Source organism: Macadamia integrifolia, chromosome 10, assembly GCF_013358625.1.
Source record: "Macadamia integrifolia cultivar HAES 741 chromosome 10, SCU_Mint_v3, whole genome shotgun sequence".
Classification (NCBI taxonomy): Eukaryota; Viridiplantae; Streptophyta; class Magnoliopsida; order Proteales; family Proteaceae; genus Macadamia; species Macadamia integrifolia.
The window spans coordinates 19,701,824-19,728,981 of NC_056566.1; the positions used below are offsets into that span (position 1 = coordinate 19,701,824).

A 27,158-nucleotide genomic window follows, 5' to 3' on the forward strand; every position below is an offset into this window, starting at 1 on the left:
CTAGCTACCATCCATTAACTTCATCCTAAGGGAAGGTACTACTCAACAATTCTATCATTGGCAAAAGCCCTTCGCATCTGAATTTGACGATTGAGGTTTTAGGTTGTTCCTGCAAAAAAAAAAAAAAGGTTTTAGAATGTTAGGATCATGGAAAGGTATCTGTAATGGTATTGGTTTTTGTCGATACTGATATGATTTGGATTGGTATCAGAGAGGTTCAATAGGTATCGACCACTTTTGCCTCTTATTTTTTAGAAAATATATATTTTTTTACTATTTTACATTTGAAACGATATGATTAATCAACTTAAATCAATCGAATTAGGGGATTGATCTCAATAGATACTGATGCGGTAAAAATTGACTAGTCGATCTTCTTCGCAGCTCTTGATGCTCCAGTTGATCTGCACAGAAGATAGGGGAGAGTCGGGCTGACCCGATGGGGGACTCTCCGATGCCTAAGTCAGATCTTTCCACCGTAGATACTCAAGAGAGTTTTCAGTAAAGAAGTGATTGATCCCCCATGATGGAGGCTTACCTTGGTATTTATAGGCTGCTGATGGAGGGAGAAAGAGGAACGTTTGTGGAGAGTCCTGCTAAGCGTGGAGTCCTTAAGGAGAATGGCTCTACGATTCTAGGAATATTTTGGATTTTAGGGCATACTCGGGGAATATTCCTTTCTTATCCTGAAGGCACAAGCCGTGAGAGGTGTGGATGTAATACCCCGCTTCTTAAACCCGGTCTGATTTCACGGTTGAACCGGTTTAACCATGCAGGAACCGAGCCAGAGGAAGTTAGAGCGGGTTCCTTATGGGCTATGATGGCACGGGTGACCTTAAACACCGGTTGGCCCGACAAGTCCGAGCCAGTGCCAGAAGAGACGGGAGTGCCCAAGCCGTGTACATGCACCTACCATAAGGCCATGTACGGATAAAGCAGGTATTATAGCCGTATTTTAAGGTATATACGTATGCTACATCGTATGCCAGGGGTGGGGTTCGCGCCGAGGCCCGAACCCTGTCAAAATCCCAAGTTTTGGCCCTCAGGTGGGCGGACAGGTGGGTGCACCCACCCACCTGAGTGACCCATCCATGTGCACTATTCACTTATTTAGGAATTATATATATAGCTTTATGTTTTTCTTTTCTTTCCATTTATGTCACCCGTACGTTGGTGAGGATAGTAAAGAAGAGAGAGAAAAGAAAGGGAAGAAAAAGGGAAGAGAAGGAAGAGGAAGAAGAGAAGGATTTCGATTGCGCCGAAGCTCGATCTTCCCATTCCGGCGCTGGGAGAGTGATCTTCAACTCTAGATCTACAGTTAGAGGTAAGCAAAGTTGGGTTTTGTGAACATTCACCATACCCAAGCTTTAAACCCTTGATTCGAGTATGGTTTCTTGAGATCTTGTAAAACCCCTTTGAAATGATGAATCTAAGGTTTAATAGATGATTTATGTGTTGATCTTGAAGGATTTGAAGAGATATTGACAAGGTAGAAGAAGCATTGTGGGTTTGAAGTGATTTGGAGGGTTTGAAGTCGTTCTTGAGCAAAGAAGGTAAGATGGTTTCCCATCACTTGAATCTAACCTAGATCTAGGTTAGAACCATCCTATAGGACCTTGAAGGTGTGAAGAATGGGTTGGGAAAAGCCCCATTTGAACCTCTAAAGAATGAAAAAAATTAGGAAGAAACAGGGTGTTTCCCGCCAAGACCGGTGGGTGCAATCGGTGGGCCCCTACCCGCCTGTGGGCACCCACCTAAGAAGGCACGGGCACAACCGGCGGGCCCAACTGGCGGGCCATCCTACCCACAGGTCCTAGCAGGGGCCCCTGGCCCAACCGGTGGGTGGAACCGGTGGGCCATACCGGCGGGCCCCTACCCGCCGGTCCCAACCGGTGGGTAGGACCGGTGGGCCAGACTGCCCACCTGTCTGACCCACCTGTGTGGCCCCGAAGGTGATCCTTATGTCTGATCGAACCCAAATCGGACGTGTGACCTTCTTTTAACGTTCTAAACATGATTTTATCATCGGATCATGTTAATTTTGATTCTAAAATGGTGAAGTACTAACCCCGCTCAATTATGTTAGGTTCACCAAATCCTACCCGATTCGCACCGGATCTCACCCGTACCGAATGGGAATCCTTGTACACTACAAGTAAGTGGGGAGAGGACGTTTGGCCTTGTTTCAAGGCATTGTTTGGCATTCATTTAATTATATCTAGTCTAGTCATGCCATCATGAATATGCTATGTAGATTAGTCATTCCACACATTGATGTGCATATGTACTATGTTTACTTTCCAAATGCCAATTGAATGAGATGTTTATATGTTGAATGTGGACATCATTGTGCATGATGCATTGATAGACTAGATGCCATAGTCGGCTTGGAAACGAATGCATTGGTGGCCCGTGGAATGGGACACGGAGGCACTATGCAATCGTACTATTGTCATATAGGAGCATGCGGTGTTAGGATTCTCACCATCCCGTGCTACGACCCTTCCCAATAGGGGTTCAGGTTGGGTTATCATTTGGGGGGAAGCAGTGTCGGGTCAGTGGGTCACTGTGGCGGTTAGACATAAAGCCCGGGGTCATGTAGGACAGCTGGCAACCCCGGTGGTAATTCAAGAGGCCATCATCTGTTTTAAATACTGAAGTCAGCACCTTTATTTCAAAGTCATTTACATTTCGTTGAGAGCCGATGGATGGAATTGTCTTTACTTTTCCGAGTACTAGGTGGGCCTATCCGACAGTCCTATGGGCGTATCGCGGGAGGGAGTTCGCGGCTCGTACCCGGAGTTACGCGCACTGTGGTTGTAGTAGCACTAAAACCAAGGACTTAGTAATGTTGCTTAGGTGGATGTGATTTAAAATGTATAGCATGGCATGTAGTGCATATGATGTGTTGTGATGTGTGGACTGCTGTGTGGTCCATCTTACCACTTACTGAGCTAGTGAGCTCATCCCACGTATACACCCCTTTTTAGATGATTTTGCAGGTCATACATCTGAGGAGCATGGGGTGGGTCCCACAGTCGAGTTTCTTGAAGAGGACTGGTGGACCCCTGAGGAGTAAGAGCACGACACTGACTGCTCATGCGAGAGCTGTGCTGCGGGACAGCAGTTCTGAGGCCGAGCTGAGCTCCACCTTTGAGGCCGTGCTGAGCTCCACTTCTGAGGCCGAGCTGAGCTCTTCTATGTGATGCCGAGCTGGGCACGACCCTTGATGCCAAGCTGAGCTCTAGCCTTGATACCGAGCCGAGCTGTGTACTCTGATTGTTTTGATGGATTTCCTTATGTACTTGATATTTGAATTTTATTCTTTTTGTGTAATTATCATGCCTTTGGGCCCAAATCTATATAATTATTGTATCACTATCCGGGTATCAAGTATTATGGGATTATTCACCGGTAAAACTTAGTCTTCCGCTGATCTGATGAGTTTATATTAGTTGTATGTATGCTGTGGTGGAATACAGTATCTGATGATCCTGGCAGGTTTGGGTTAACCGGTGTTAACTCGGTCACTGGCCCAATTCAGTGTGAACGGGGTGTGACAGTGGACACCTTGGTGATGTGAGTGGAGTGACTCCTTCCCCTATAATCAGGGGTCACGTCCCTTGAATGTAGGAGTGGGTGTGTGTATGTTTCTGGGTGCCTTATTTGATTGTATCGAGCCAAGGTAGTAGGTCGGCCTGTGGAGAGACCAAGGTGGCAGGTTAGCCTGTGGAGAGACCAAGGTGGCAGGTTGGCCTGTGGAGAGACTAAGGTGGCAAGTCGACCCTTGGAGAGACCGAGGTGGCAGGTCGGCCTATGGAGAGACCAAGGTGGTAGGTCGGCCTAAGGAGAGGCTGAGGTAGCAGATCTGCATACATGCTTTAGCCATGCTAAGGATGAGGACATATTTGGCCTCATCACCAGCCCCCTGCTCTAGCAGTTCGGATCGGTCTGCTAGAGTAGTTAATTTGATCTCAACTTTCGTGTGGCATGCGCTGTCTTTTCGATGGGAAATGCGTTGCTTCTGCCACATGTCGCTTTGTCGTTATTTCACCTCAGGCAGGCAAAGAGGATCTTTGGGTGACCACTGATTTCGGTCAAATATAGCCATCTGTTTACAGCCTTCATCTCCTATAAATAGGATGCTCTTCCGCCTAGACGACTTCACGTTTGTTCGAGAGATCAAGTCAGTTAGCTCGCTTCTTGCTTCGGTGCGGTTATCCTCAAAGTCGTAGATCAGCTCGGCTTCGTGATTTCAACCAACTCAGCTCATCTTTAACAAGTATGTAGCCCCCATATTATGGTCCACACTCGTCGTTCTTCTACTGCTCATCCCTCCATTCTTCCTAGTGTCGAACCTGGTGATCCCAACATAACGTATATCTATGATTCAGACCCCATCCGAGAGACCCCTTTGACGGCCGTAAGACCTGAGGAGAAACACTAAGAGTGTCCCATCCCCAACGATTAGTCCTCTAACGGTGACACTTCAAGTGGCTCAGGTTCTGACAGTAGCTCAGGCTCAAGCAGTAGCTCGGGTTCTGAGTCTATTGAGGTGATCTCATCAGCGATCGAGCCAACCAAGGCTGATCCTGGATCTGGAGTCCCAGTTCAGCCCCCCAGTGTCATAGTGGCAGACACTTCGGCGACTAGGCCATCTGGTGCGGGAGGCTCAGAGGGAGGTCTAGCAGAGTCTGAGGGGGAGGGTTCGGCCACCTCCTCTAGTGGAAAAAAGACCGCCATTAACATGCGAAGTATACTTATGCCCAAGGTCCTAGACCTGATCCGGCATCAGTACAGCATCCCCGAGGATGTGGTGATGTGCGCCTCTGATGATGATGAGCACGTAGATGCTTCTGGGGACAAGGTGTCCCTCTACGATATTGCCATCCAGTGCGGCCTTAGGATTCCAGTGCTTGAGTTGGTCAGCTCAGTTCTGGAGTATTGGGGCCTCGCCCTGAGCCAAATTACCCCAAATTCCTGGTGCATTCTTCTCGACTTTGAGGTGTTTGTCTAGAAGCTGGGCCGAACTACAACGTTAGAGGTCTTCCGTAAGTTGTTCTTGGTGAAGAGGCACACCTTGGGGTGGTACTACTTTACCAAGAGGGATAGAGATGGTCCCAACAGTCAGTTGAAGATGTTTACCAACATGCCTTTCTCAATGAAGAAATAGAAAGAGAGGTACTTCTATATGGCGATGGACAAAGCCCACTTTGTCGACGCTGAACCGAGCTCCAAAGTTTTCTACGACCGATCTCTAGGCTTATCAAATGTGTTTAGCTGGGGAGGTCGTGGATGTCCGGATGTTGCAAGATGATGACTTCCTCTGGGAGTGGGAGCTGAGTGAGGTCCCCCGGGAGGGTCTAATCGTGTCTAGTCTCTTTGTCTATTCAGTACGGTCTTTGTACTAATTCAGATCGACCCATCTTTGTTTTGAAGTGGTGAACGTGAAGGTGGACCCTAAGGTACTTGCCGCAATAGCGGTAGAGGCGAAGAAGAAGGAGGCGGCCGAGCAGACCACAAAGAAGAATGCTGACAAGGGTAAGGCCGTGCCGAGCCTAGGCCTCCGTGGGAAGACCGTTCCACCCACTGATGCTGGCCTAAAGGCCTCACCAATAGTTATAGGGGGCAAAGTTGGCAAGGTGGTGCCCCCTACCATCCAATACACAGCTTAGCACGGGACTCCAAGCTCAACTAAGGGCAAGGAGCCAATGGGTCCTTCAGGAGATAAGGGCCCGGGGTAGTTCGGTACATCAGATCGAGCTATCAAGGGCCAGGAGGGCTAGAAAAGGAGGCGCTCACCCATTAAGGTGGCGCAACATAGTAACCCTCTCAAGGTAGCTCAGATGGGGAAGAAACCCCTGGCTATGTGGGAGGACCTGATGGAGAACGACACTGTGCTGGACCCCAACAATGCTCGAGTCTGGTGCAGTCGGAGCCATTCCAGGAAAGACATTGCCCGCATGAAGAAGCTATATGACATTGACTTCGCAGATCAAATATACGTGAGGATGGGCGACGTGAGTATCCTCAGCCTCTCTTTTGTATTTTTTTTAATGTCTTGAGTACTTCTGACCGCTTTATTGGGTCTTTGCAGAGTTTCACTTTTTCGATTGAGGCTGCCCAACGGTTCAAGGATATTGCCTTTATCCGTTCGAAGGGGGAGGATGAGGTGAAGCGCCTTCGTGGGGAGTTGCACATAATCATGGGCCAGCTGGAGGTTGAAAAGAAGAAAGCCCGGGCTGAGGAGCAAAGAGCAAAAGATGCTGAGCTGAGGGCTGGCGAGCTGGAACGTGAAGTTTCCAAGCAGCTCTTGGTCAATAGCAACGTGGTCAAGGGGATGGATGCCTTCCAGAGCAAGCTAGTCGAGGCTCAGGATGCCATCAGAAGGAAAGAGGTGGAGCATATAGTTCGAATCGGTGAGTTGAAAAAGTAGCATCGGGCCGATCTGGTAGCGAATGATGAGGCTATAGCTGAGAGATGGCTGAACTCCGTAGCTGGTCAGTAGTGGTTGGTCGATGTCAACGTCACTTCCTTCAATGCCGGCTCGGACAATGCCATCCAGTTCATCTTGAGTAAAATGCCAGACTATAAAATGTCGGGTTATGAGCAGCGTGCTCCGGCACCCGCTCCTTCAGTGCAGCTCGGTGGCCAGGCCGACGTTGGTAAAGAGGTCAACCAAGCCAACCCTAAGGACTCAACCAAGTGAAGAGCTAAGCCCGTGGACCAGCTAGCGCACCCTAGACTAGCCCCCTAAGGCCTGTAACTTTGTTGCTATTTTTCTTCCCTTTTCTCTTTCTTTTTCTTGTTTCCTTTTCTTTTTTGATGTAAATGTCTCCTTCAATGTAATTTGAGGGTTTTTACCCACCTTTCATGATGGAAAAATACTTTCTTTTATGCTTTTCAAAACTTTTTGCACTTCCTTGTTTTCTTGTTCTTCAAGCACGGCTCCGAATGATATATTTGTTATTTTATTCTCTTTTTGACTGTCTAAGAAATAAGGATTTGCATTTTGTACTTCAAGCGTGGCTCTATTATCTGGCTGAGCTTGGAATGGCCCTTATACGTATAGCTTATGAGATCTTGAAGCGTTATGCCTAGGCATAACATGGAGGTGCTGAGCTAGGGTATGGACTTAGAAGATGCCTTGGATGCTTAAGGTCTTGAGGTGCCAAACCTGGGTTTGGTCTTAGAAGATGCCGAGCTAGGGCTCGGCCTTGGAGATTGTTGAGCTAGGGCTCAGCCTTAGAGATTGTCGAGCTAGGGCTCGATCTTGGTGCCGAGTTGAGGCTCGGTCTTAGACGTTGCCGAGCTGGAGCTCTATCTTGGAGGTTATTGAGCTGGGGCTCGGTCTTGGAAGTTCCTGAGCTGGGGCTTGGTCTTGTTGCCTTAGGTGCTAAAAGTCTTGAGGTGCCAAACCTGGGTTTAGTCTTAGAAGATGCCGAGCTAGGGCTTGGCCTTAGAGATTTCTAAGCTATGGGACTCGGTCTTTGATGGTGTTGAGTTGAGGCTTAGTCTTAGAATTTGTTGAGCTGGAGCTTGGTCTTCGAGGTTGCTGAGCTGGGGCTCAGTCTTGGTGCCTTAGGTGCTAAGGTCTTGAGGTGCCAAACCTGGGTTTGGTCTTAGTAGCGTCGAGCTGTGACTCGATCTTGGTGCTTTAGGTGCTAAGGTCTTGAGGTGCCAAATCTGGGTTTGGTCTTGGTAGCACCGAGCTGGGGCTCGGTCTTAGGTGGTGCCAAGCTGGGGCTCGATCTTTTGAATAGTAAGTATTTGAGATAGAACTTCTACATCTATTAATATGTGGCATGCACTTGTAATGGACACATTGCTTCGAAATAGAGTCAAATCTGCTCTATGAATGAAATGGAATAATGTAATACAAGAACTAAGGTACTGAAAACATATGAAAACATGAAATCTATAAGACTTATGCCTAGCCATGCAGGACTTCATTGTGATCTACTGATAATTTTTTTTGAGATTTTTGACATTCTATGCCCTTGGTATAGCTGTACTCCCTGAGTCTACAAGTGGTAAGTGCCGAGATGAACCACTTTGGAGACTATATAAGGTCCCTCCTAGTTCGCACTTAATTTTCCTTCATTTCTCGGGTTTGCTACCACTGCCTTCCTGATTACTAGGTCACCTATCATGAATCCTCGTGATCGAACCTTTTGATTGTCATACTGTCGCACCCTTTGCTTGTAGGCTTCATTTTGCACTAGAGCCTCTTCTCGAACTTCGTCTATGAAGTCGATGTTTGCTTGAAGCCCTACCTCGTTCTGTGATGCATCAAACACTATCGATCGGAACGGAGCTTGGGTCATCTCCACAGGGGCCAAGGCTTCACTCCCATATGCCAGTTGGAAAGGTGTTTCCTTTATGGGGGTCCGAGCTGAGATACGATATGCCCAGAGCACACTGAGTAGTTGGTCGACCCAGTTTTTCTTCTCCTGATCTAGCCTTTTCTTAATCCCATCCAGAAGTGTGTGGTTAGCCTTTTCTACTTGGTTGTTGGACTGTGGGTGTGTGACTATAGTGTTTTGAAAATCAATGTTGAAATTACTACAGAAGAGCCAAAATTTCTGATTGTCGAATTGTCGCATATTATCAGTCACTCGCACTTTTGGGACACCATAGTGGTATATGATGCCATCTCTTATGAACTTTTCCACCGCTTGCTCAGTGATCCTTGCTAGGGGACGTGCTTCCATCCATTTAGTGAAGTAGTCGATGGCAACAATCAAGAATTGGACACCGCCCTTGCCTCTCTTGAACTGTCCTAGGATATCCATTCCCCACATTACGAATGAAATTGGGTAGATTATGGAGCTAAGTTTTGTAGTCGGGACATGCGGCATTGGGGAGTGCACCTGACACTTAAAGCATTTCCGGATGAGCTTCATTGCATCTTACTGCATCTTTGGCCAGTAGAATCCATAGCGCAACACCTTGTAGGCCAATGCCCTTCCTCCTATGTGGCCTCCGTAAATTCCTTCATGGACCTCTCAGAGTGTCTCTTCAGCTCGACTCGATGTGAGGCACTTCAGCAGGGGCCAAGATACTGCCCTCTTATACAGTACTCCTCTTTAGAGGGTGTAGTTGGCTGCTCTTGCCTCTGTCTGATCTCCCGAGAGGTACCCAACTTGCAAGTAGGCTGTAATGGGATCCATCCATCTTGGCTTGTCTGACTGTGTATCATTGCTGTAAATCATTTCTTGCTCATAAGTCGGCCTTTCCAGTACTTCAAAATATATCGAGCTTGCGCAATCATTGAGTTCCGCTATAGCCAATTTGGAGAGGGCATCTGCCATGGCATTTTCTTCTCGCGGAACTTGTACCATCTCATATGTACTGAAGCTAGTGATCATGTGACAAGCTTCCTTCAGGTACTTGATCATTCTCTCTTCCTTGGCCTCATAGTGCCTGTTGACCTGGTTCACAATCAATTGGGAGTCACTATGCACAATGAGGTCATTTGCCATTACTGCCCTTGCCAACTTGATTCCTGCTATCAGGGCTTTATACTCTGCTTCTTTGTTTGTTGTGGGGAATGCAAATCTGAGGGTGTACTGTATTGCAAATGCCTCTGGACTTTGTAGTAAAAGTCCTGCGTCGCTCATTGTTGAGGTGTTGGATCCATCAACAAAGAGCTTCCACTTCCTGTTCGGCTCGGCCTCTGCTCCTGATTCCTCCTCTGACTATGTGCATTCAACCAGAAAATCCGCCAGTGCCTGGCCTTTGATCGCACTCCTGGGCCAAAATTCTATGTCGTGCTTGCTTACACTAGGGTTGTGGAGTGACTTCCTTAGCAGCTGATCCGTTAGTACGGCTATGGTGTGTGCTTGGAAGTAAGGCCTCAGTTTCCTGGTTGCCATGACTAATGCCAATGCAAACTTTTCAATTCTCGAGTACCGTGTCTCTGTGTCAAAACAAGCTTTTGGAGTTTTCCTTCTTCTCTTTTGAGGACTGCGCTAATGGCCACTGGGGATGTGGTGATATATAACTGGAGCCCCTCTTTTGGCTCGGGTCGGCTCAGCAAAGGGGGCCTGGTTAGGTAGGATTTGACTTCCTCGAATGCCGATTCACATTCATCTGTGCAGTATAATTGCTGGTGTCCTTTTCCTCTTTTCAACAGCTTGAAAAAGGGAAGACACTTGTCTCCAGCTCGGGACCATAGTTAGCAAATTTGGATTCAAAAATTATTCGGGTGAAGAATTATTCAGAATAATTCGATTGGTTAATTTAAGGGAAGTGGTCAAAAAAGCGAACAAAATAAAAATCGGATTCGAATTCGGATTCGGGAATTATTCGATTACAAAAATAAAAGTTGAGCAAAAAATTTGGATGTTATTTCTATAATTTATTGTATCTATTTTATTTATTAAGTATTAACTTGATATGTACACCTAAAAAGAGAAATATTTTAGTGCATAGACCCACCAGTTATAACAGTAACCATTTGTTCAAGTTTTCACACACTATAGCTACTACATCCCTATTGCAATTTGTTGAACAAGAACCACAAATGAAACCAGATAAATTATAGTGTTTCTTGACATTATTGAATAGTACAATCATAAAATGCAGAGTACAAGCAATTGCAAACATAGTACTATAACCATGAAGTTGTATTTGAGTCCAGCATAACCAAGCACTGAAAATGATTACTCACATCCTGCTCTTCAGATCCGTAACCCACAGGTTCTCATAGTTTACAAAGAATAGAAATGAATACTGATTGGTCTAAGAAAAAAAACACTCAAGAAAAAACACATACCTAAAGAACTGAAGAACACATTTTAAATTTCAAATCTTGAACAAAACACTCAGGAAAAAAATAAACAAAAGGGTTAAGAATAACTGAAGAACACATACCTACAACCAGCAAAGAAGAGTCAAGAGACTCAAGTCTTAGTGACCAGAGTCACCAGACTACTAGAGTATCACAGAAGGGACAAGAGAGAAGAGAAACTTATGAAGAAACGGCCAAGCAACCTCTGAAGAACCGTCGAGCAACCTCTGAAGAAACAGAAGCTTATTCAGGGTCGAGCAACCTCCAGTCGAGACTTGCCGATTCAAATCAGAATCAATCGGAAGTTTGGAACTGATCAGGTTTCTGGATTCCAATCAATTTGAGAAGTCTAATTCTTAATTCAAAACCCTAGAATCATGCCATCAGAATCAGAGGTTTAGTAAAGACCTTGGTGATCCTGACTCCTGACCTAACCTGGGTGACTCAATCTTCAGACCTAAGGGCCGATTCTAATTTCTTTTTTTGGAATCGATCCAATCCCTGATTCTGTGTTTTGAATCCTACGGTGGTGGTGATGTTGTCGCCACCACTTGGAGTATGGACATGGAGTCTTAACCAATCTAGTTTGAAAAGTTCATAGTCAGGACATCAAAATCACAGGCTTAGTAAAGGTCCTTGGTGATCTTGACTTCTGATACCTGACTTGGGCAACAATAAATCAGGTAAAAGAAAATGATCAAATGATGAAGCTATGCTAATCCAACAATTTAACAATTGTACCAACCAAAGAAATTTAAAAGGATTTGCTAACCTAACCTGAATGTCTATAACGTCTAAATAAAACATAATAAAACTCTAATATGAATTGCTCATAAACTTAGCTGGTAGAGCAAAGCTTATGAATTAAGTAATACTCTATTTCAATAAATTTTTCTTTCTCATCAGATAAATTTCCAATACAAGTAGGTCATTCAATACGTCATACAGAATAGTGACAGGGGGAGCTTGGCTTGTTGACCCTTATACCTTCTACTACTTTATTTACTGAGTCTATTTTGCTTCATCTTCATCTACTTAAGAAAGTTTTAGAGTGCAGTAGTGAACTCTCAGTTTCCAACTAAGTCTTAAAAGGAATAGTGAAAATATTTGGGCAAACAGTAGAAAATGGCAGAAGAACAGACAGTTCAAATCCCAAAGGTGAATCTAGGAACTCAAGGATTTTAGGTAAAGCCCTCCTTATTCACTTGGTTAATAATCTCATTCTTTTACTATTTTAAGCTCTTAGAATTATCATAGTTGATCTAACTCTCTCTCTCTCTCTCTAGCCTACAATTACCAATTGTGGATGTTAGATTAAACACCAAGAAATATGAAAAATAAAGAGACAATAGATCCGCACGACACAAAAATTTAATGAGGTTCACACACCAAGGTGGTGTGCTATGTCCTTGGGTGAAGAAGAAGATGTTTCACTATGTAGAAGAGAGATTACACCCAAACAGCGGCGAGAAAACTCACCTTGAAACCCTAGCTAAAAAAACCCCTAAAATACAATGACTTTCTCAACAAGCAACAATACATTATATGGGTCGACCCATCGGGTCATGATCGATCTGGTCGAACCATACTGTGGGGGCTATGCCCCTGCACCCCATATGAGATCAATGATGGGCTCCGTGCTTGTGCCTATCGGCCCAACCCCTCTGCTTCCATCACAGATCTCAGAAAACTTCCCATTCGGGTCACCACCAAAATATGTCAAAGCGGGTCAATCTTCAAAACGATCAAGAATTCGAGACAAATTTAACAAATTCTACCTTGACTTAAATTCTCCTCCAACAAATAAACAAATAGCTAAAATCTTCATCTTCTCCAATAGCCCTCTAAAGGACTAAACTCAAGCACGATAAACACCAAGTAAGTTTAAGCAATGCTCGAACTTACCATCACACAAAGGCTTAGTCAACATATCTACTGGATTGTCTTCAGTACCAATTTTCAACACTTGAATATTACCTTGAGCAATTATCCCTTTTATGAAATGCTACCAAACATCAATGTGCTTTGTCCTCGCATGATACATCGGATATTTAGTCAAGTGAATAGCACTCTGGCTATCACAATGGACAACAGTCACCCTATGATCTATGCTAAGTTCTCCCAACAAACCTCTAAGCCAAATAACTTCTTTAATTTTCTCAGTCACTGTTATATACTCTGCTTCAGTAGTAGATAATGCAACTGTAGCCTATAAAGTAGATTTCCAACTAACGTACTTCCTTTAAGAGTAAATACATAGCCTGTGAGTGACCTCCTCTTGTCAAGATCACCTGCATAATCTGAATCAACATAACCAGATAAATTATCACCATTCCTCCCAAACTCCAAATAAACACCAAAGGTCCCTTTCAAGTACCTAAGTATCTACTTCACTACTTCTTAATGAGCTTTACCTGGACATGACAAATATCTGCTCACCACACTGACAGCTTGTGAAATGTTAGGACGAGTGCAAACCATAGCATACATAACGAAACCAACTGCACTAGAGTATGGAACACGTGACATATACTCCACCTCTTCATCTGTCTTAGGTGATAGAGCAGCTGAAAGTCTAAAATGAGATGCAAGAGGAGTAGTTACAAGTTTGGGATCTTTCATGTCAAAACGATTCAATACCTTCTCAGTGTACTTCTGTTGAGATAGTCACAACTTCCCTAGTTTTCTATCCCTCTTGATCTCCATACCAAGGATCTTCCTTGCTGCCCCCAAATCTTTCATCTCAAATTCAGAACTTAATTGTTCCTTCAACCTGCTGACCTCATTCTTATCTTTTGCTGCAATCAACATATTATCAACATAAAGCAACAAATATATGAATGACCAATTAGAGAGTTTTCTGAAATAAACACAACAGTCATATTGACACCTGGAGTATCCAAAACTAGCCATAACTGAATCAAACCTTTCATACCACTGTCTAGGAGACTGTTTCAAACCATATAGGGACTTCTTCAACAAGCATACATGGTCCTCCTTACCTTCAATAACAAACCCTTTAGGTTGATGCATATAAATCTATTCTTCTAGTTCACCATGCAAGATGTTGTTTTCACATCAAGTTGCTTCAACTCCAAATCATGCATAGCAACTAGAAAACATAAGTAAAATCAATTCCTTGTACCTAACTATAGCCCTTTGCAAGCAAACGTGCCTTGTACCTAGCATCTTCAACACCTGAGGCAGATTCCTTCTTCTTGAAGACCTATTTACAACCGATAATTTTCTTCCTTGTTCTTGGCTTGATAAGCTCCCAAGTTTGATTTTTATGAAGAGATTCCATCTCCCCATTCATGGCAATCAACCATTTTGTAGAATCAATTGAAGTAACAAATTCAGAATATATTATAGTCTCACTATTTTCAATTGTATTTGCAACAGAAAATGCATAAGCAACAAATTCAGCATACTCATACTTTTGTGATTGTCTAATATTCCCCCTTGGTCTATTCTTGGAAATGTTGTACCACTCTTCTTCTTGATTCTCTTGAGCATCATCTCCTTCAGTAAAAATAGGCAGTTGAACTGAAGTAGATTGTGCTTTGTTTGAAGATAAACCACCAATTTCAAACTCCACCTTCTCTCTAGATTTTTATTGATCTTCATCACAATGAACAAGAGCTTCTTTCTTAGGATGCAACATAGAAAATTCATCAAAAGTAACATCTCTGCTAATAAGAAATTTTGGAGACTTTGGATCAGGACACCACAACTTGTATCCTTTCACTCCAGATCCATACCCAAGAAAAATGCATTTCTTAGCCCTAGGTTCTAAATTCCCTTCATTTACATGTGCATAAGGAAGACATCCAAATACTTTTAAATTTGAGTAGTCTACAGGTTTACCTGACCAAACTTCTTCTGGAGTCTTGCACTCAATAGCTGTGCAAGGAGATCAAGGTTGTTGTGTTAACTACTTCTGCCCAGAACTCTTTGCCCAATCCTGCATTTGATAGCATACACCTCGCCTTTTCTCATAAGGTTCTATTCATAAGCTCTGCCACTCAATTCTGCTGGGGTCTTTTAACAACTGTATGGTGTCTTGCAATATCTTTATTTTTGCAAAACTCATTAAAGTCATCTTCACAAAACTCTAGGCCATTATTAGTTCTCAACCTTTTAATTTGTTTCACGGTCTGCTTCTTAAGCAAATTCTTCCACTGTTTGAAAGTGACAAATACTTCATTTTTGTGCTTCAAGAAATAGACTAAAACCTTCCTAGAGAAATCATCAATGAAATTAAGCAAGTACCTTGCACCAGCCCCCTTTGAAGCAACCCTGGAGGGTCCCCATAGGTCTGAATGAATGTAGTCTAAAGTTCCCTTAGTCCTGTGAATAGCAGTATTGAAACTGACTCTTTTATGCTTTCCAAACACACAATGCTCACAGAACTCCATTGCTTCTGTACTCTGACCACACAACAAGCCCCATTTACTTAATGATGCAATCCCTCTTTCACTCATATGGCATAATCTCATGTGCCATAAATTTGTGATATCTGATTCAGACATAGATGATGAAGTTGCTGCAACAGACCCAGTGACTATAGTACCCTGCAACACATACAAATTGCCAACCTTAGTTCTTTTCATCAACAAGAGAACACCCTTGCTAATCTTCATGACTCCACCTTCAGCTATATACTTGCACCCATTTGAATCAAGAGTGCCTAAACTATTGAGATTCTTCTTCAAATCAGGGACATGCCTGACATTAGCAAGGTTCTGACAATGCCATCATACATCTTGATATTGATTGTTCACATTCCAATAGTCTTACAAGAAACATTATTTCCCATCAACACAACTCCACCTCGAACTGATTCGTATGTGGAGAACCATTCACGATTGGAACGCATATGGTAGGAACAACCAGAGTGAAGAATCTATTCATCCTGTGATCTAACTCTATCATCAGTCACCAAAAACATATCAGACTCACTCTTATCTTCAGCAATACTAGCTTCTGCAGAATCATCTCTTTTCTGTGGATTTTGAGCACCACCGCCTGCTTTCTACTTATTTAAAAGCTTATAGCATTCAGATTTAATATGCCCCTTTTTCTTATAGTAATTGCAGGTCAAATTCTTGTGCTTAGATTTTGATCTAGGCCTTTTTGTCACCATCTGACCCATTTTGAAGATTGATCCGCTCCGACATATTTTGGTGTTTACCCGAATGAGAAGTTTTATGAGTTCTATGATGGAAGTAAAGGGATTGGGCCGATAGGCCCAAGCCCAGAGCCCATCACTGATCTCGTATGGGGGTGCGGGGGCATAGGTATGGTTCGTTCGGATCGACCGCGACTTGGAGTATATATATAATGTACTATTGCTTGTTGAGAAAGTCATTGTATTTTGGGGTTTTTTCGAGCTAGGGTTTCAGGACGAGTTTTCTCACCGCTGCTTGGGTGTAATCTCTATTCTGCATAGTGAAATATCTTCTTCTTCGCCCGAGGACGTAGCACACCACCCTGGTGTGTGAACCTCGTTAAATATCTGTGTCGTGTGGATCTATTGTCTCTTTATTTTCGTATTTCTTGGTATTTGATCTAACATATGTAAAATCTCCTACTGCAGTTTCAGAGATTCTTGTTGGTATTCAATCATTCAATCACATTATTGTTGAAAATTTGTATAAAGAAGCAGGGTATTTTCTTCGATAATTCAATTATGGATGTTATGTCTTCTAGTGCTGTTGGATATGATAAGAGAATCTCACTTACCACCAAAGCACACTTGAGGTTAAAATGAAGGAATAGTAATACATACATCAAGTTCTGGCAAAGAAGTTGATCAGTTGAAGTTTTGGTCATTATATAACCTACTTAAGCATGGAAATATTGCAGAGGTCACTGTAAGTGTAGTACTCATTGTTGATGTTAGTGAAAGAGTGATTTTTAGATTGAACTGGGAACCAAAGGTGTGACAAACTGTGAAGTGTGACTGAGTTAAATTGTTTATTACTAGAGAAACCCGAGTCTGATTGGGTTTATACTCTTAATCAAGTAGATAGCTAGACATACATTTTTTATCATTCAATGCTGTGCTCCATCCCCTAAAACCCTTTTGACCCCCCGGGCCACGGGTAAAAAAAGGGAAGGAAGGAAAGATTAAAAGAAGAAAGAAAGTAAAGAAACTAAAACATCCATGAATTATCAATAGAAACCATGGGACTCCATGCAAACTGAAAGCAAAAATTTGGTACAGTTGTGTTTAGTTTGGTAAAAGGTGATATAAGAGGCTTGAAAGTAGTTGCACAATGGTACTATTATTGGAGGAACAAAAATTGATTTAAAATGAATGAAAATCTAAAGAAGTAAACAATTTCAATGCATTTCTCTGTCAAGAGCATCTACAAAAGGCAACAAGAGATTTTCTCCCTCTCCCCCCCACGCCCTCCCTCCCTGATGATGGGCAAGGCTACAAGAGAGATTAGAACAGGAAAGAATTTACAATGGATGTAAGCTAAATTTTTATTATTCAAACAAGAATCTCTCTTTTGACCAGAAAAATAGAAAACAAGAATCTCTCTGGCATCATCATGTGCCTGGAGAGTGATTGAGATGCTCTATTCATATCAAGAAAGAAGATGCCATATTTAATGTCCAGATATTTTCTAATTTCTACATTCCATAAAAATACTTTAATATTAGTATTTTGCTTCTAATTCTTCCTCTTCTCTTCTCATCCTACAGGTCTCAAAGTTGGGGTTCGGGTGCATGGGACTAACTGAAATCTACAATGCTCCTGTCTCGGAGGATGTTGAAATCTCAGTCATCAAAGAAGCTTTTAGTAAAGGAATCACATTCTTTGACACATCTGATGTTTATGGACCCTATACTAATTAAGTCCTGGTTGGAAAGGTATATGCCTCCATGCATGATCTCAATAGACTTGAGTGTTTATGCGTCTATGCTAGACTATTAGACCAGTTATTGACTTTCCTGGTTGATTCATGAAAAGAAAAAGCATGGCCTTTTTAAGAAAATTGTGTACAGTTCTCATAGGGGATAGAGATGCCTGCAGGCTATGGATATAAGTTGTAACCCCCATTCTAATTCAAGATAAATCTTCTTTTAAACATTTATGATTCAAATTTTTTGTGACAATGGTTGTAATCACTGGAGCTGGCTCTGGAGGGGGTTCTTTTAGTTCTCATGAGAAGGATCTTAAATTTTTGCAGGCATTGAAGCAATTGCCTCGAGAAAAGATCCAGCTAGCAACAAAATTTGGTATTGTAAGAATTGAGCCAACTGGAATAATAGCTAATGGTAAACCTGAATATGTCCGTGCCTGTTGTGAGGGGAGCCTGAATCGTCTAGGTGTGGAGTATATTGATCTCTATTATCAACATCGGGTGAACACATCAACACCTATTGAGGAAACAGTAAGTATTTCACTCTCATATAATTTTTGGAGGAGTTGAGTTGGAAGAGTTTTTCTTTTAATCTTAAATGTTGAAGATAACCAATTTCTCTTGTTCAACAGTAACAGATTTCTCTGGCTGATAAGATTTTTTTTTCTTTCCTAAGGTATATAGGGGAACTTAAGAAGTTGGTGGAAGAGGGAAAAGTAAAATACATTGGGTTATCTGAAGCCAGTCCAGACACCATTAGGAGGGCACATGCAGTTCATCCTATCACTGCTGTACAGATGGAATGGTCCCTGTGGACACGCGACCTTGAGGAAGAGATAATCCCACTTTGCAGGTTTCAAATCTTGAAGTATATTTGTTGGCAATGAATCAGCACTGAGCAGAATTAAACTGTCCAGTTACTTCTCCCCCCCCCCCCTCCCCCTTCCTTTTATCTAAAATATGCAAGTGATGATGTGCTTGTGCATTTTGGCATGCAGGGAACTTGGTATTGGGATTGTACCTTACGGTCCTCTTGGTCGCGGTTTTTTTGGTGGCAAGGCAGTTACTGAAAGTGTACCTGCAATCAGTTTCTTGGTATGGAAATAGGATCTTGGTTAGGTCTTTTCCTGTTTCATTCACTCCCAATTGCTTCAGCTTATAGGTCGGGATTACCATTCTGGATGGGTAGATGAGCTAATTTAGCTGATGGCCACCCTTCTTTGTTTAGGCCTCACATCCTAGGTTCACTGGAGATAACTTTGACAAGAACAAAATCCTTCACAAGTGGTTGGAGAACTTGGCGGCAAAGCATGGATCTAGCACTAGCATGGGTTCTCTATCAAGGAGATGATGTAGTCCCTATCCCTGGTGAGTGACTTTTGTCATTTCCCCTAGAACAGAAGGTTGACAGAATATTTCCAACACTGTTGGGTACTACTTACAGTGGTTATGGGTTGGATGTTGTGTGTTCATTTCCATAAAATGATTGTGATGTAATTATCTGAAATGATCTTGCTGATCTCCTGTTGAATTTCTTCAGGGACAACTAAAATTAAAAACCTTGAAGATAATATTGGTGCATTGAAGGTGAAGCTAACAGAAGAAGATTTGAAAGAGATTTCTGATTCAGTACCTATCGATGCAGTTGCGGGTTCTAGAAACTTCGATAGTATGATGCAATTCATGTGGAAGTTTGCAAATACACCACCCAAAGGATTCTGAGGTCTCCAATAAATAGTTTTCATGCCTTTGGTCCATGTTACTTGAACCATACAAGTTTTAGTGAGTTTTTAACTTGATTAATGGTAAATAAATCCATGTTAGATGGTGGAAAAACTCATTTTGTGGAATTCTTGATGTATTTGTCTGAGCTACTGAATCACCAGCCATTTTTTCCAGAATGATACTTATTAAGATATGTAATGTTGGACTTGAGTTGTAATCTAAATAGAACTTAAAGAGTCTATTTGCTGTATCTGAAGTTTATAAATAAAGGCAGCGTGACCACTATAAGAATAGACTGAATCTATTGTGGGTTTAGCGAATCCTCTCTCTCTCTCTCTCTCTCTTCCCCTTGTAGTTACTGGTTCCTGATTCTGGGTTTGTCACTATGCTGGGATATAAATAATTTTGACCTGAAAAACAGAGTAATGATTGTTGTTTTGATATGTAACAACATAGGGTTACATGGATAGATTTTCACTGTGTTTCCTCTTGCAACAACACTGATAATCCTACTGTTAATGGTTTGATCATCTTTGTGGTTCTTGGGACACACTACCCTCATGGATTACTGTACACCTCAGTTATCAGAATGGAGAATTTACTCTTGTTTGCTTACTTGGTTGCCATAGGAGCGTTCTCTAATAATGTGGGAGGCAAAATGTGGTAAAAATTGAAGCAAACTTTCCCCTCTTTCTCCCCTAGAGGATGTTTGGTTGCAAAAGAAATTGAATGGAAGAAAAGTGGAAATTTTCAAACCTAACCTAAAATGAAAGTTTTGTAATCATTAGTGACTTAACCCCAATCCTCAATTCGCTCTAACCGTTTGAGCAACCCACGGATGCGTACTTTCCTTCTCTTCCCAATTGAATGGAACCCCAATAATTTAAAATCTCAAAATTACCACTGATCCCTCCCCTATGCTCCCACAACACCCTCCAGACCTTCACCCAACCCCACCCTCCGCGTCCATGGTTGTAGTACACAGTATTGGATGGGTATCGGCTTTGGAAACCACCAATAGGATACCGTTACGGATTGGCCTTGATCAGACAGTTTTGCCCATGGTTTTCTTTTTAAAAAAATGGTTTTTTTACTGTTTTACCCCTTGTCCATATTGTTTCCATGGATATTGGATCAGTGGCCGGCGATACCAATACCGACACCTCAAACCATATTCCTGTCTCCCCCCTCCCCTCAACCGCTGCATCTACCTCCCCTCAACCCAGCCCCACTCTACAATTCCCTTTTCTCCCAACTCAATAGGTATGTAAGTCGGAAGCAAAGAATGTAACGAATGGGCAACGCTATTGGGTTGTAAGCTCTATCCTTCTTTCCATTGTTTCAAAAATTGTGGAAAAAGTGGTCCTTGGACTTGTAGAGGGAAAAGGGGGAGTGGCAACCATGTCAAACACATGGGGGTTGAAATGATTAGCCCGTCCCTATAAAAAGGAAAATGATTTTTCAATGAATGCTTTCTCGTGCGTTCCCATTGACCATTGCGTATGCGTAGAAACCACACTTCCCTACAAGAAACACTTCTCAAATTTGAAATACTACTTAGGGAATTTTTTTTTCCGTGGGAGATTGTGGCAACTGCACCCAAACACATGGGACAAAATGACTTCTTCATCCCCTATGAAAAGCAATAACACCTGCCTTGTTGATGCTTCTATTTGCGTTCCCATTGGTCCATGCGTTGTTGTAGGTGCCACACTCCCAGACAAAAAACTTTTTCCTTAATATGTAGTACCATGGATCTGGATCCTCTCCAACGATTGATGCTCCAACCACCTCTAACCAAACATACACCTAGGGCTATGTGCCAATTACTCGTGGTTGTGTGGCCTAAGTGTTGGGATGCATGCATATGTTAGAGTTTAATTGCAATTCAACTAAGAGAACAAAGAGTAATTGTTGGATTACAATTTATCCATTGTTGGGAATAATTCGAAATTGATCCACTTCCATACTTCATAATTCACAAGTCAGCAATTAATTCAAGGATTTATTTGCAAGCCTCATGAATAATTTCATTACTTTCATGAGCAAGATTAAGTCCCTCAATATGTATTTGCACACGCCTTTAGGGCACATGATACGTTTCCCCAAGGCTGTGTTTGGTAGTCAAGAGAAGAAAATAAAAGAAAAAAAAAAAAAACATAAAACAAAAAATGTAATATTTTATTGATTAAAGAAAATCTCATTATGTTTACTATACCCTGAACCAAAAAAACACAAGAAAATACAAGAGAAAAAAAATTCTTCTATTGGAATCGGAAAGACATAATATTTTATTTTTCTATTCTTAACTTTTCTTTTTTAGATATTTCTTTTCTCCTGACTACCAAACACGGTCCAAGAGTTTGGATCAAGTCTTGTACAATGCATGATCCACTCAATGTTAAAACTAGTTTTAAAAAAAGAGAGATTGAGTGAATTCAATGTGTGAACCATGCACCATTCATCTCATATAAGAACATGATTAGACTCATTTCTCAAGGGTGTTGGAGTATTGAAAGAAACTTGGCTGCGGCCTGGCTACAACCCTGGTATCAGTGAAGGAAATAAAATCTCAGCCTATGAATGAAAAGATTCACCCAAAATAGGTATTTTCTGTAATCCGAAAGCCGAATCTTTGTACCGTGCCGCCGCGCGGCCACCGTGACACTATATTCCAGTACGTAATTAATTTTATCTTTTCTCATCAGATACGTCATACATTACAAATACGTCATACAATACGTCATACAGCAACCTTGGAAGCTTGCTAGGAAGGCGACTTGCTTGTCCGAACCTTAACGTTTCCGCCTTCTTCTTTATTTACTTTTATTAGTTTATTCTGCTTAATTTTCATCTTCATCTATGTAAATAGCGTTAAGAGTACCACTGATCTCTGAGTCTCCGATTAGTCTTAAAAAGGAACAGTGATATTGTTTAGACAAAACTGTAGAAAATGGCGGAAGAGCAGACAGTTCAAATCCCAAAGGTGAATCTTGGAACTCAAGGATTTCAGGTAAACCCTACTTTACTTGATTGCCTTATTTTTCTTTTCTGAAATGATATCATGTCCTGGATGTTGAGCTCTTAGACTTACCCTAATTGATCAATAGCTTCACTTATGCTGTTTTAGAGATTCATTATTGTTGATACAAATTGGAACCAATTCAAGTTGTAATTTCGTATGAATTGTAAGTTGCCCTTTTCTCATTTGTAGAGATATGTTCTAAATAACTTGGAAATATCACATTCCCATTTTTCTGGTCCTGTAAGAGACATTGTATGTATTGATTATCTAGGGTGTGGCTCCAATATTTTCCCTAAACTGCCAATGGCTTTAGAAATCTATTCATGAATTTATATATTCTTTTTAGCCATTTAATGGATTATTTTCATCCTTGTAATTCTTATCTGTATATCTATTGTGTTCTTGATCTACTTTTATAGAAGTGTTTCCAGTATACTGGATTTTAAGTCGTACATTTACCCAAAGGGTTGTGTTGTTTGAATATCTTATCGCTTTTAAATCCTTTAAGGTTTTCCTCTTGTTTTTCTTTAGAATCAGGTTATAATAGGTTCCTTGTATGGATTTTATCCAGAGAAATTGATTGCCAAAAATTATATGGTGTGACAAACAGTCAAGTGTGACTAAGTTCACTTGGTTATTTTTAGAGGAACTGAGCCTGATTAGCCATAGTTTTATCTAGGTTGATACTCTTAAGCGCAACTATTGGTGGGATTTCTTGATGTATGGTATTGACTCAACTCTTCATTTCCGAAAGATAATAGGTGCAAATTCGTGATAATATGATAGATAGCTAGACAAATCCTTTTTTTTTCACCTTTTTTGGGTCTTTTGCCTTTCATTCAATGCTGTAATCCATCCCCCCTCCCCCCTCCCTCCCTCCCTCCCTCCCTCCCTCCTACACACACACACACACACACACAAAAAAAAGAAAAAACAAAAAAAAAAAAAAAAAAAAGAAGAGGAAGAAGAAGAAGAAGAAGAAAGTAAAGAAAAGAAACATCCATGGATTATTCTGTTGTTTTCCATTGATGAATTTTAATGGTACTGATAATCTCTCAAGTGTTCTATCAGTATTCTCAACAGAACCATGAGACTCCGTGTAAAAGAAAAACTTTGACACATTCCTACTTACTTTGGTATTAAGTGATAAAAGAACTAAAGAAGCTTGAAAGTAGTTGCACAATGGGATAATTGGTTGAGCCTTTGAGGTGCAAAAACTGATGTAAAATGAATGAAAATTGCAAGATAACTGAATGAGCCTATGTTACTCTTCCAGTGAGACTTTGATCCATTCCATGAGATAGCTGCAATTAGCCTATCTTCTCTTCTCTTTTCATATTAGATTCCAAATTTACAAATTCCAAAATCTCAAATGATCTCTGATTCTACAAGAGAGATTAGAAAAGGGAAGAATTTACAATGAACTTAGACTAATATTAAATGATTCCAACAAGAATCTCTTTGGTTCCAACAAGTGATGGAGACTGATTGAGATGCTCTGTTAGTATCAATCAAGAAAAAAAAAAGGCCATTACCCAGGCGGGGCCTTGGGACTGGGAGGCGTCAGTTTGGAGATGGTCCTAGTTGGGATGTACCATAGTACATTTTGTATAAAACTACTTCAATAGTAGTATTTTGTTTCTGATTTTTCTTCTCTCTCCACCCTCCAGGTCTCAAAGTTAGGGTTTGGATGCATGGGACTAACTGGAATGTACAATACTCCTGTTTCTGATGATGTTGGAATCTCAATCATCAAAGAAGCTTTTAGTAAAGGAATCACATTCTTTGACACAGCTGATACATATGGAGCCCATGCTAATGAAGTCCTGGTTGGAAAGGTATGTGTATCCTAGTGTATGATCTTGATAAACAGAATATTTATGCTTCTGTGCTAGAATATTAAACCAGTAATTGCCCTTTTCCTGATTTATTTATGGATAAGAACAAGCATGACATTTTCTAGAAATTTGTACTGGCCTTTTACTTCTTTTGGTTTTTAAACAAGGCAGGCTCGTAAGGGATTGATACCTAATGGCTATGGATATAAATGATAAGCCCCATTCTAATTCCATAGGAAGATTCTTTTAAACATTTATGATTCAACTAGTTGGTAGTAGGAATAGGTGCGCCTTGTTTGAACATAGCTCACACTTTGCTATGTTTTTGGTTATATTCATTGTAGCTGGTTTAGGAAGGGGTTCTTTTAGTCCTCACGAGAAGGATCTTAATAATCTTTGCAGGCATTGAAGCAATTGCCTCGAGAAAAGATCCAGCTAGCAACAAAATTTGGTATTGTAAGCATGGGGCCAACTGGAGTGGTAGTTAATGGTACTCCTGAATATGTTCGTGCCTGTTGTGAGGGAAGCCTGAAGCGTCTGGATGTGGAGTATATTGATCTCTATTATCAACATCGGGTGGACACATCAACACCTATTGAGGACACTGTAAGCCCATCATTCTCCTCTCTCCTGCTTTAGTTTTCGAAGAGGTTGAGTTTGGAGAAATTTTTCTTTCATCTTAAATGTTGAATTTGTCCTAATTCCTCTTGTTTGATGGTGACTGATCTCTATGACTGATTAGAGGTTGATTTTTTTTTTTTCCAATGGTAGATGGGGGAACTCAAGAAGTTGGTGGAAGAAGGAAAAGTAAAATACATTGGGTTATCTGAAGCAAGTCCTGAAACAATTAGGAGGGCACATGCAGTTCATCCTATCACTGCTTTACAAATGGAATGGTCTCTGTGGACACGCGACATTGAGGAAGAGATAATCCCACTTTGCAGGTTCTTCAAAATGGCAAACCTTCTCATTGAACCTCTATCCTGAGTAAAATTGCTTCTTCTCCCCCCCCCCCCCCTCTTCTAATTTTTGGGTATATCTATTTAAGCTTCTTTTTACCCTTTTTTTTTTTCAAATTCCCTTTTTGTTCTTCCACTTCCATTTTTATATCCCAATTTACTTTAGGTGAGGCCAATTGGAGTTTAAATTCCTGTGACATCTCTCTAAATCTTGCATCTTTGTTGGCAATGAATCATCACTTAGCTGACTTAAACTGTCCAATTAAAATATGCAAGTGATGTTCTTGTACATTTTGGCATGCAGGGAACTTGGTATTGGGGTTGTGCCTTACAGTCCTCTTGGTCGTGGCTTTTTTGGTGGCAAGGCAGTTGCTGAAAAGCTACCTGAAAACAGTTTCTTGGTATGAAAATAGGATCTTGGTTGGGTCTTTGTCTGTTTCTCATCCAATTTCTATAGGCTGGGTTTACCCATTCTGAATGGGTAGATGAGCTTATTGAGCTGATGACCACCCTTCTATGTTTAGGCCTCACATCCTAGGTTCACAGGAGAGAACTTAGATAGGAACAAAATGCTTTACGAAAGGATGGAGAACTTGGCTGCAAATTATGGATGCACCCCTGCTCAACTAGCACTAGCATGGATTCTCCATCAAGGAGATTATGTGGTCCCTATCCCAGGTGAGTGACTTTTATCATTTCTCTAGAACAGAGGCTTACAGAAATAAAATCATTAAAGATGTGTTTTAACTGTGTTCATTTGCATGAAATGATTGTGATGTAAGTATTTGAAATGGTCTTGCTGATCTCCTTTTTGAATTTCTCCAGGGACAACCAAAATTAAAAACCTTGATAATAATATTGGCTCATTGAAGGTGAAGCTGACTGAGGAAGATTTGAAAGAGATTTCTGATGCTGTACCTATCGATGTGGTAGCGGGTTCTAGAACCGCTGATATTTTTCTGCAGTGCTCATGGAAGTTTGCAAATACACCCCCAAAGGATTCCTAGGTCTCAACTAAATAGTCTTCATGGTTTGGTCCATAGTACTTGAACCATACAAAATTTAGTGTGTTTTAAAATGGTTGACGGTAATAAATCTGGTAATCTCTTAGGGCTTGTTTTTGGCCTTTTTCTCCTGGGCTGGCTTTCTTTGGGTAGTGTTTTTTTTCCCTTGATTAGCCAGAAGGAAGGCTTTGTCTGTTGTATTTATTTTCTCTTTTGTTTAATATATTTTCCGTTTATCCAAAAAAAAATCTGTTAAAAGCGTGTATTGTGGGGAGTGTTCCACTGTGTACTGTAAGATCATGTCTGAGTTATAGTTTGTTGTTATGTCTATTTAGTTATTTACTACTACTACTACTGTGTTTAGAGTTAGGGAGTTCTTTACATTCGTTGTTATTAGTCATTGTACTTTATCTTTGGCTCTTAGTAAACCTTATACTAAGAATTTCAAAAATAATTCGAAAGTGACATATTATTATGTTATGATTGAAAGAGTTTATTCTCAAAAGTTCTTAAGTTAGGGGTATAAAAAGATGGATGAAGTTTTCTTTGACCGGTGGCTAAATAATGGGATGGTCTAGATGTGACTGCCATCACTCCCCCCCCCCCTCACTGTATCGAAAAAAAATCCTCTGCCACGGGTGTGGCTGTGCGACGAGGATCCGATGGACAGCATGATATTGGGGCACGTGTTGATGTCGTCTCGGCCATCGGAACCTTGCCGCACGGCCACACCCACACCCACGGCAGAGGAAGAAAGTCCATCACTGTACATGGTTGTGTTGGGCCCAGTGAATGGGGCCGTGGCCTTAGGAAACTTTAGTCTTACAGAGATTTTCAAAAGTAATTTGAAGGTGACATTATCATGTCATCATCAGAAAGTGCTATTGTCATTTGCAGATTTTCAAGTATATATATGAATGACAATATTTATCAT

The 27,158-nt window shown here is 41.4% G+C and overlaps 1 protein-coding gene and 1 pseudogene across 1 annotated transcript; both read left to right on the top strand.

Annotated features, from left to right (window-relative positions):
- Positions 1 to 11,920: 11,920 nt before the first annotated feature.
- Positions 11,921 to 19,395, top strand: LOC122090480 (annotated as a pseudogene).
- A 2,856-nt stretch (positions 19,396 to 22,251) lies between these two features.
- Positions 22,252 to 26,704, top strand: LOC122091627 (probable aldo-keto reductase 1). Its single transcript, XM_042661652.1, has 7 exons — positions 22,252 to 22,411; positions 24,094 to 24,261; positions 24,664 to 24,867; positions 25,033 to 25,205; positions 25,525 to 25,621; positions 25,745 to 25,898; positions 26,046 to 26,704. The coding sequence occupies exons 1-7, from the start codon at positions 22,352 to 22,354 to the stop codon at positions 26,225 to 26,227; spliced, it is 1,038 nt and encodes a 345-aa protein (XP_042517586.1). The 5' UTR covers positions 22,252 to 22,351; the 3' UTR covers positions 26,228 to 26,704.
- The last annotated feature ends 454 nt before the right edge of the window (positions 26,705 to 27,158 follow it).